This window comes from Lates calcarifer, linkage group LG8, assembly GCF_001640805.2.
Source record: "Lates calcarifer isolate ASB-BC8 linkage group LG8, TLL_Latcal_v3, whole genome shotgun sequence".
NCBI classification, from domain to species: domain Eukaryota; kingdom Metazoa; phylum Chordata; class Actinopteri; family Centropomidae; genus Lates; species Lates calcarifer.
The window spans coordinates 10,923,757-10,935,047 of NC_066840.1; the positions used below are offsets into that span (position 1 = coordinate 10,923,757).

Below are 11,291 nucleotides of genomic sequence, written 5' to 3' on the forward strand. Positions count from 1 at the left end.
CAGTACGTTTGAGAAAATTAAACTGTTTAAATTGTACATGAAAATGAACAAGCAACAAAATAAATAAATAAATAAATAAAGTAAGTAAGTAAACTGCGCCCACTTGTGGCCACAATCGGTACTCCGAAAGTGTATGGGACGCACGCCTTACTTCACGTGTCAAAAACGTCTTCTGTGATTGGCCCGTGTTTGTTTATTCCGGCATTTGATTGGTCGAAGACCATAGCAACAAACCGCCATGTTTTTTACAAGTCGACGAGAAACGAAGCTACTTTATAGACATTAATGCATTGCAAATCTTTGATTTAACATGACGTATATACAAATTTCACCTTTAATTGACATCGATACGATGTCTCATTTTTTCGGCGACTTCTAAAGGTTGTTCAGAGCAGTTCGTAGAGCCTCGGGCCATCGTAGGTAAGGCTTCAACAAGAAGGCATTTCATTGGATAACTCGGTGACAGTACTGGTAGTATAAACACACGCCATTAAACCTACTTTTAAAGCAGGGAAGGACCAGTGTTTTTAACATGTTAGCGCTATAGGTTAGTGGTCTCCCTAAGAGCCCTATGGACGACAAGTTTCAATCGTGACTGAGACACTGCAGTGCTATATTCTCTCTGCATTAAGTACCAGCCTGTAGTCACACTGTCCTACTTTCTGCTGCTTTTTTTAGACAAAGTATCTCTATTTGCGTATCATCAGCTATGATTATAGCTATTCACTGCTATAATAAGCTCCAGAAATACAGTGTTCTCATTAAAGCGCTGAGGAGTTACACAGTGCACAGTCATGCTCTACATACAATCGACACTGTCGTTTTCAAATTAGGATGTTAAATGCAAAGTATTATTTTATGTATGTACACCTATGTATATCATAAACCATTCTCATTCAAACAAATCAGCAATAAAGTCTGCCCTCATGACGGTTCAGAGATGATAGGTTCAAACTAATTGTATACTGTTTGTCAAGTTGGCCCCAGATTTTTGCAAATCATGGAGAAAGTGGAGGTGTATGAGGTGGTGAAAGTCACTGAGGAGGTGGAGAGCTGCTACAACCAAATGGAGGTGACTACCCCAAAAAAGAGGAAGAGCAAAGCTCAAGAAGATACTGTTGAGAAACCTAAGAAGCCTAGGTAATTACATAGCCCAGAGGAGTTTCACTCACACAGCTGTTATCATAGCACTAAGTATGACTCTGTCTTAAACACGGATTGTGCCTCCAAAAATAAAAAAAATATCTGCCTCATTGTTATGCACTGATTGTTTCTGAAATCTGTCTGTCTTAGGTCTGCCTACCTGCTATACTACTTTGATGTTCACCAGATTATGCAACAGGAAATACCGAATCTGCCACAGTCAGAGATCAACAAGCGAATCAGTGAGAGCTGGAAAAGGCTTAGTGTGGCTGAGAAAGCCTACTACCTGGAGAAGGCCAAGTCTGAGAAGGAGGGCACAGATACAGTGAGCTACACCAACTTTTTTAGACATACCAGTGCATCTGAGCATCTGTGGAGCCTTTTATTTCACTGATTCTCAGGACAAATCTTCCTTGTGTAACCACCAAAATCAGAGTAAACTGACCAGTTTTGAAGGAAATTTGGCAGTGCTCATATCTCAATTATCTCAGCAGAGATAAAGCTTTTCCTGCTTTATCTCTGCGCCAGCCTAATTCACTGGTGTTTGCTGTATTGTCATGACTATTCTATGAATAATCACGAACAGTCTTGTTAACTTTGTATTTTCCTCAGTCCTCACTCAGCCCCTCCAAAGATCTACCAGGCTTCCGCAAGATCCTCCCTCGAGCCAGCTACTTTCTCTTGTCCAAAGGCTGCCCCTCAAATCATCAGACAGGAAGCTCTCAGTCAGAGGCGAGTACGGAGTCGCTGGATCCTGCAGCAGAAGGAGCCGTGCCCTCGGTCTCCCTCACCCAGGAGTCCCAGTTCACACCTCTAGGGTTGGCCGGTGAGGTGGAACTTTCTGAGCAGACCATGGATGTTGAAGATATAACTGAGGAAACAGTGGTGGCGTCTCATCCCACGGCCCTCCAACAAATCCCCCAGCCCTCTCCTTCCTCTGTCTCGTCCAAAGCTACAGACATTCAGGGCTCTGCTGACCTCACAGCAAATGGGGTCACACTGAAAGGAAATGAGACAAGAGTTGTTGGCACTGGTTATGGCACGGCAATGGTGCAGCAAATACAGAGGGAAACTACACAGGTTGTTGCTATTATACCCTCCCAGGTAAGACTTAAATGTCCTTCTACCAGATAGAATGAGCTTTACTTGGGCTTCACAGTTAAAAATCTATATTTTTAGCTCACAATTTTTGTGACAAAATAGTGTGATTTCTCCCTCGTGTCAGAACCTGCTGGAGCCCAAATCTTTGGCAGGTGTCAGCTCTGTGGGCCCAGTGATGATGGTCTCTGTAGGAGCCAGTGTGGAACAAAGTGCCAAACCTTCATATAAAATGGTAAGCACCGTGGTATTAATCCATCTTAGAAATGTCAGCACTGAAACTGGCAATCACAGAAAAAGAAAAACAAGGATGTCATTATCAGATTTGAAAAATCTGATTAGTGGATTATAACAGCTGAGAAACAGGAATGTGTTTTTCTCTTTTCTGCAGTCTGTGAAGACATACACCAGGAGAGGTCGAGGGAGGTGTCTGAATCCCGGATGTTCATTTGTGTACGTCACCCGCCACAAGCCACCAACGTGCCCTGAATGTGGGAGCAGCTTGGGTGGAAAATGGATACCTGCTGTAAGTGTCAAACAATATCTGCGCAAACAGTTAGAAATGTTGAAGCTTGTGGTATTAGAACAGTGATCCAGGCTCTAGTATTGACCTGCGGTTCACATCAATCAACTTTGGCTGCTTTTATATATCAGGCCAAGAAGACACAAGAGAAAGAAGCAGCGTCAAAGCAAGTTCCACAGAAAGCTGAAACCAAGCCTAAAGAAAGCTGCCAACCTACACAGCTCCCTGCTCAGGAGGGGAATGCTGATGTCGCTAAAACAAACACCACTGGGAGCAAAAAAGAAGGGCGAAAGCAGCGTGCAGTTCCAGGTGGAAAGCCAGCAGAGGGCACCAGCACCAAGCTCCAGGAACAAACAAAGTGAGTCTCCATTAAGTTATAATGCCATCAGTTGTGACCAGTGTACAAAGCTCAGTCCACATGGTGCCCATTCAGATATTAAGCATTTTCAGTCTGCTTAATGTTATTTTTAGTAAATATACACACTTGCCTCAGTTGTAACTATTTTCACAAATATTTCTGTTTATTTGAGAAGCTGAAAAAGTGTGATGCAAAGACCTGTTGTAAACCTGAAAATATAAGTGAAATAGGATTATATTGACACTTTGGTGTGGTCTTACAGCAGGTGTATGAGTACAGCAGCTAGTAGTGAGAATAGTTTGTGTCTTACCTGACATACTTTCCTTCCGTCTATGAGTAGACAACTGAAAGACAGTCCTAAAGGTGCCTCAGTCCAAGGTCAAGACAGAAGCAATGCCACCATTCAAAAGAGGCCTGTGAGGCCCATCCTCCCTGCCTACTATAACACAGGTGAGGTAAAACATGCAACATACAGGGAATGTTTTGTCATCAGTGTTACAATAAGCTGCTACCATAGAGTTTTACATATTCGCTTGTGTTTGTTTTCTTAGGCCGTGCCTTGTTTCAGATCATAACTGTCCCACCTGACAAAGGAAAATTTCAGACTGCAAACAGATACAAATCATCAACTGGTACTGTGCATCATTTCATTTGATTTTATTTCAGATTGTACTTATTAAATGCATGTGTGTTGCAGACAGTTTTACTTCATGTTCATTCAGTACTTGTTATAGGTATTTACAGACTGCCTTTATTACACAGAGAGAGGAAGCGAGGTGTCTGTATGTATTAGTGACTGTTCTTTCTGAGGTTTCTGCTCTCAGCTGATGTGGTTGTTTTTCTAACCACAGTGTCCCGAGAGAGTCTCTCAGGTCTCAAACCCAGCACTTTAAAGCAGCTTGGCCAGGCGGTCACAGAAACCACAGCCAAGCAGGTTATAACACTCAGCAACATATTGCCACACACACACACACACGCACATAGAAAACAGTAAAGATGCAGATATAATCCAGTTTCCTCACTCTGCATGTCTTTTTATAGGATTCTCCTGTCTCAGCAGATGGAAGCCAACCTGTGTCTTCACTGACTGATAGGAGAGTGAATATCCTGTCAGTTGTGCCTTTCAAACAGAACACAGTCTCTACCTTTGTCAGTATACAGATATTCCTTGTGTAATTTAGCCTCTTGTGTTTTCTTTTTTTTTATTAGATTGCACTCAGTGTTCCTTTCAGATGTGCTTTTTTCTCTGACTGTCCCAGGTTTCTTGGGTAATTCTTGCTCTTCTTTATCCTTTTAGGACTTGGGACTGTCCACAGCAAGAGGCCGGGGTCGGTGTAAAAACCCATCCTGTGACTACATGTATAAGAATAGGCACAAACCTGCAATGTGCCCTAAATGTGGCTGTGAGCTGACCCAGAAGAACACCAAGGGAGCAAAGGTGAAAGTTTGTGTTTTGATTTTCCTGAAGTGCAGATACTGTAAGATTAGTTTCCAGCTGTATCTCTGACTCTCTGACCTCCTCTTTGAGCCTCAGCACAACCTTGGATCTCTGAGCAGTTTCCTCTTAGCAGTCATAAATCTAGACTAAAGACTGATGACGAAAGGCCTTTGATGTCAGGTCATTAATTTTTTCCGTTTTTTCTCAAAGGCTTTTAAACAAGCAGAACAGGTGTCAGTGACTTTTATATCCATAACACACTATTTCTTCTCTTGTTGTGTATTTTTTATTGTGTATTTTTCTTGTTTTTTTTCTGTTAAGCATTCTTAGAAGTTTTATTGGTCTTAGTACTAGTAGTTTTTGAACAGTATTTTCTTAATCCTGACATAAAAATCTGTCCCAGATTGTCCATTTAATGCAGCCCTTATTACTTATTTTTTCCTTTCTCAGTCTGGAGCTCTGCTGGATCCATACCAGGCCCTGAGTCCTGCTCAGAGGGATACCCAGCGGCAAAATACGCTGCAGCTGCTGCGCCGTTCCCTGCAGATTCCCGAAAACGAGACTGAGCTTCAGGAAACATTAAACCTCATCCAGGAGCTCAACAGTCTCCAGATAATCTTGGTTCAACCAGGCAATCAGGAGCCTGAAGACAGTGTAGGGACGGAGACGCTGGTTGAGTCTGGGTGGCCTCAGTTCTACGAATCAGCAGCCACTCACTGTGGCCTGTGTAACTACCCTCTCTTCAAAGGAGGTCAGAGGTAAGGAGACCGGAAGTGGGATGAAATGAAGGCGATATATTGACCTATTAGAAGATAGGAGATGGCTAGCTACCCTGATCTTCTATTTTATTACTAGCAAGCTCTGAATATACTGCTATGTGTCTGCGTGTGTGTACCTGTATGTTATAGTACTATTGCAGGACAGGAGGACTGCTGGCTGCTCACTGAGACACTGATCCAGACAGCTTCTCTCCAGCTCAAGGTGTGTCTCAACGTTCAGTGTCTGGCTCTGCACAGCTTCACTGACCTGCATCCAGGTAAACAGCAGCACATACAACAAGTTATATATTGTTATACATTGTCATCAGGCATGAAGCACTGAAGCGTGGCAAATTTTCCTTACCTTTGGTTCACTGTCTTCTATTGACTAGTCAGAGGTGACTCACACACAACAGATGAGATTGTGGGCATATTTCTGGGAATGATGTGTGTCACTGCCATTTAACCATTTTCTTTTAATACACTGATTGTTCCAAGTTGGAAACGTCCACATTTATCCAGAATGATTGTCTGCACATCAGACACAATTTTTAAACCTGATTAGATGTTTCCTTAATTACATCAGTGTTTTGCTGATTGGGCACTACAACTATGAATTAAGTTTACATGGCATACAACATCAAGATTCCAGTAAATGGCGCTTGTCACCTTTTCCCTTGCAATATACATTTTCCACTCCCTCATTTATGGGAAAAATGTACATGCTGTATAGTGTCGTTGTAATTATTAGAGAAGTCCTGTCCTGTATATGTCTATTAACATTTTGGCAAAAGTCTAATTAAACTCAGTGGCACAAAGAGATATTATTGGTGAACTTCGTCTAACCTAAGGTTTTGAGGCTTCTTCTTACTTTGCATGAGATTTGTTCAGGCAGCATGAGAGCATGAGACAAACCCTGAGAGTAGCTGTCTCATGCCAAAAGCGAGAGTTGGTAAACCTGAACGTCACTGCCTCTGTGGACTTGCGGTTCTTATCTGTACAAATTTATCACCACATTTCAGGAAGGAGAGTCTATATTAAATTTCACTTTATTTTTTTAATGTACATTAGCCTACAGATTGGATGACAGGTCTATCTTGTACAACATTCACTATTAGATAAATACAGCCTTACAAAGTATTTGTTATGTTGCTGCTTATCAAAATCGAGGCCATCACTCTTCCTAACGCCCCAGAACACTTCCAGTTTAGAAATTCTTGTTGCATGTGTTTTATCTATTTTTACATTTTTTGGTTTTGTAGATATTTTTACTTGGAGCATGTTTCCCTTAATATTTGTGCTTTCACGCTTCGTGTTTTGTCCTTAAGGGCTACCATAGCAGCAGACTACAGTTCGACAACAGTATTTATGTTTGGGTAGTCATGGTAACATTGATACTATGGTATGGCCTGTAGCCAGTTTTCTGTGAGAACTAAAACGTGGATTTATTATTATCTATTTATTTTCTTTTTCTTTTTTTTTGGACAGGTTTGTTCAACATTGGGAATAGACTACTGGTGAGTATTGACCTGTTTTTGAAGATCAGGGCAAACATCAAACTGGGTCAAACTCCCTCTCAAGCAGCCAGGACTATACTGGACCACATCCCCAATCACCCTGGTAAATTCTTGTTTACACTGTAAATTCTGGGAATGACTTTCATTTTGTATGGAACTTCTGATAAGCACTTCTAATTTTTATTATTAGCAATTTTGTTTCTTCTTCTTTCACAGTGTGTTTTCTATGAATCTCACTATGTTTTCCTCTTTGACATCAGTCCACGCACTTAGTCCAGAAGAGTTCTCTCAAATTCAAGAGCATCTCCTCAGTGGCTACTGGGCCTTTGAGTGCCTGACGGTGCGAGATTACAACGATATGATCTGTGGCATTTGCGGTGTTGCTCCTAAGGTGGAGATTGCACAACGATACACAAACAATGTGCTGGAGCTCAAGAATGTGGAGGTGAATGATTAATTGCAGCATTATTGCACAATTAAGCCCATTCATAAGAGCTATTTAGCAGTGACAGCGTCTTACACTTCCCTGAACCATACTGTCTCCATAGTTTACCTGGCCTGAGTTTTCAGTCTCAGATGAGGTACACGTGGATGACTTTTGGCTGACCATGGAGAGTGAGGCTATTGAGCAGGCAGCTTTCCCCACCGACATCCCTATCACACGTGTGGATGCTTCCATCATCGCCCCCTTCATCCCCCCTCTGATGAGGAGTCCCACTGTTATCAACACAGAGAAAGACAAGGCCTTGTCACACACACAGCAGCCATCAGGTACTGAGTCTTCTAAACTACTCTCATACTCTTGCTATTCAGTCAAAAACCATAACTCCTATAACCAGCATTTTACACCATGATCACTACAAGAACTGTATTGTTTTAAATCTCTTGGACCCTTGGTGCAGCACACATGGTGCTGCTCATGGTGTCATAAATTTAGAAAATAGAACAAAGCGTTGTTTCTGTTTTTCTCCAAAAATCCAGTTTTTAACTTGTATTGCAGGCACTGGGGCAGTTGGACGGTACTCCTGTCACTTTAAAGCTTTGTAGCTCAAATTATTTAGGTCACTGTGCTTTGGGAGTCATATAGTGTGAGAGAAGACGAATTTTCCTAGGTCACACATTGGGTCTGAACGTTCTGTCCATTCATTTCTATGGGGAAAAACTGCTGACAAAATATTTTGGAAATTACAAGACATATTGTTGAGAAAAGTAATTCCCCTCATCTCTCAAAATAGCTACATGTTTTGACATTTGAATGGCGTATACAATACTGATTTACATTATACACTGATTCCTATAATGAGGGCAAAAATACATCTCTACTGTTAACATTGTTTTGATTGCAGTCAGTTATGTCAGACATGTATTTTTAAGAGAATGGTTTCCTGTCTTTCAGGGGATCCGTCAGTTTTGGTGCGTCTCATTCATGATGGTCAGCTGAGACTCGACAAAATTGAGGATCACAGTGAAGACGAGCTGAGAACAATACTGGACGGCTGTAGGGCGACCGTCACCCCAGGTTCTACTAAGGTAGGGGTGTGTGTGTGTGTGTGTGAGGGAGAGAGAAGCATGTGCCGATGCGCCTATTAGGCTTGCACGTTTGTTGACTGTAAAATATTACCTAGAATACAAGCGTTATTGTTAGGTCAAACATACTGATCATGTGAGAAGTTCTTGATTTAAAGAATGGGAAACCCCCTCCCCCACACCCCGGGGCTGATAAGACTAAAGGGTCTTGCTAAAGGGTGGTAAAGGTTTGTTTAAATAAAACCCTCCTTTCTGTCTCTCCTCTGTGTTAGAATGAGCTGCTGGCTTCGCTCATCTCCTTGTACACACTGGTTCATAGCGGCCTCTCCACTGCCCCACAGCCTCCTTCACACCTCACTGCTGGCAAGTTGTCCAAGGTCTGCCCCCACAAGGTAAAAACAGTAGCCCTGTCATGTTTCATAACTAGTCACTGAAATCAGCTCACCTGTCCATTTAAAGGTTTAGCACTTTGTGTCAAAGCTTTGATACAAAATGTGGCATTTTAAAAACCCCAAATGCAAAAAGAAGTCATGTCCTGTAAGAAAAACTAAGACAAAAAAATTAAGGTTATTAAAAAGGCTTTGGAAAGCGCTTTGAGTACTAACTGTCCACTTCTGTCCCATTCCTGTCTCCAGGTGGTCTGCGGCTCTAAGTACTTAGTGAGAGGAGAGACGGCTCGAGATCATGTCGACCTGCTGCTGTCCTCTCGCTACTGGCCCCCAGTCTATGTCAGTGACTGCGCCCGTCAGGTGGCGCTCTGTACAGACATGCAGTATCCAGAGCTGGCAACCCAGATGTGGGGCAGAAACCAAGGCTGCTTCTGTGACCCCTTTGAAAAACCAGAGGTGGGTAATTTTAGATGTAATCCAGTTACCTGTGAATGAAGTCAAACATCTGCTGGTTAAAATGGAAATAAAAAAAGTTAAAGGTTCAGTCAATAATTTTATTTTAACCTTTTGTTTCTTTTGGATCAAAAATTAAGCTTTTAATCCATTTATCTATGATCTATATTTACTTTTTCTTTGCTAAAGGCTCAGTGTCACTCTCCTTTTTCTTCTTCAGTTTGTCTCTTGCGCTGAGCTTCAAGACCAGTCGTACAGTGCAGATCTTTCTTTGGTAGCAGAGAACCAGCAGGTCCATCCCATCACCAAATCTTCTTCTTGCTGGCTGGTTCACCCTCCTGCGGCGAGACAGGCCCCGGAGCCTCCTGCTCCAGAGCACCACTCAATGTCCCTCTGCAAAGACCTGGAGCCCTACGTCAGCCTGGTCGTTGAGCTGGAGAAAGAGAAGGAGGAGGAGAGTGACGAGGGGGCAGAGCAGAAGGAGCAGGAAAACAAAGCTGAGAAAGACTCTGCAGAGAAATCAGAGGGCTGTCCCTCGGTGAGCCGTGCACGGTCGCGGCCTGTGGTTTTCAGCAACACAGCCTATTACTACCTATACAACCGTCTCGTAGATTTCCTCACCAGCAGGGACATCGTGAGCCAGCAAATCAACCAAGTGGTGAAGGCCTGCCAGCCTGGAGAGGTGGTGATCAGGGATGCTCTGTACCGGCTGGGAGTGGCACAGATCAACACAGAGAAAGTGGAAGAGGATGAAAGTGGAACTGATAGGCAGACACAAGAAGGAGGGACAGAGACATACGAAGTAGTCCTGCCTGAATAAAAATGTTGAGGATGGATCAACAGGCAGACAGTGTGGATGGACTGAATGTATAGACGGCTGCATGCAAAGAGATGAGCGCAGAAAATAGGAGAGACAGCCAGGAGGGAAAGGAGGTGTCATAAGGAGAAATGAAAGTGCAACCAGAAGGGTCCAAAAGATTTAAGTGCAAAGCCAGAGAACGACTGAGGGAGCAGAAAGCACCAGAGAGTATTTCACTGTGCACTTCATCGCTTATACACTGTTGACAGATTTTACTAAAGAGAGGAAATAAGCTAAATGTGGGTAAAGTGGGTTAACTTTTGCAGAAGTTACTGCTGCTGAAATGACTGCTGAGTGGTCAGCAGTGTTGACTGTGAAGATACTAATACAGACATACAACTTAAGATCACAGGTTACAAGGTCATTTTTAAACATATATAACAGTGAGTGTGAGAATAAGTATAAATCAGTATGGTGGCGACTGAATGTAAAACATGATCATATCAGATGACAAAAAGAATGCAACAATCTTTTTTGTTTTTACCAGTGTGGTGCCAAGTATAAAAAGATGTGAAAGTTTATGTGAAGGTGATGTAAACTTGAGTCCTAAATCTAAGTCAGTGCTTTCCTGTGACTGAAAGAATGTAAACAACTTAATAACTTAATAACTCAGCTACTTCAACTTCAACTACATGTTAATATTTAAGCATGAATAGTATGGTGTATTTATTGCCCTTTTATGTCCGGAGACATTTCTGCTTTGTGTGTCACACTCTTACCTCCCACCTGCCACTTGTTGCCTTTTGGACTGATGTTTGCTTTTGAAAAATGATGATAAAATCTGGTTATTGTACTGTCTCATAATGTGATGATGGACCTTATGGCCTTTTGCTTTATTTTGTGTCTTCTCAGTGGAGATCCACTCAAGGATGCATTCAGTCAGTTGTCTTAACACGTGTCAACCAATCAGCAGTCAGCCTTTGAGAATCAACTTAAGATATTTAGTGAACTTGCCAACTTGAAGTACTTTATAACTAACCTGTCTTTTTGTTGGAAATGATCACTAATGCTTTTGCAATGCGCTAACAAACCTTTCTCAGAGCATTGAGGCTGCCGAAGCAGAAAATTGGTTTCATTTACTGAAGCCTTAGGGATGCCTGTGGGTTGGAAGAAAATAAAGCAGCCAAGTTTTCTTTGTAGATAAAGAAAATATATAAATAGCTGGACCAATGCAGTCCTGTAAATTAAACTGCTGATGCAACAAATAAATGAAATGAATGACTTTGGA

General features: G+C 42.2%; 1 protein-coding gene across 1 annotated transcript; it reads left to right on the forward strand.

The window, feature by feature from the left end:
- Nucleotides 1-224: 224 nt before the first annotated feature.
- On the forward strand, nt 225-11,291 carry hmgxb3 (HMG box domain containing 3). Its single transcript, XM_018699477.2, has 21 exons — nt 225-420; nt 978-1,140; nt 1,294-1,468; nt 1,756-2,247; nt 2,369-2,476; nt 2,633-2,767; nt 2,896-3,122; nt 3,463-3,572; nt 3,674-3,754; nt 3,974-4,056; nt 4,164-4,271; nt 4,420-4,560; nt 5,011-5,318; nt 5,469-5,596; nt 6,807-6,938; nt 7,096-7,280; nt 7,384-7,606; nt 8,232-8,365; nt 8,635-8,754; nt 8,998-9,207; nt 9,425-11,291. Exons 2-21 carry the CDS (start codon nt 1,001-1,003, stop codon nt 10,022-10,024), a joined length of 3,840 nt encoding a protein of 1,279 aa, XP_018554993.1. The 5' UTR covers nt 225-420; nt 978-1,000; the 3' UTR covers nt 10,025-11,291.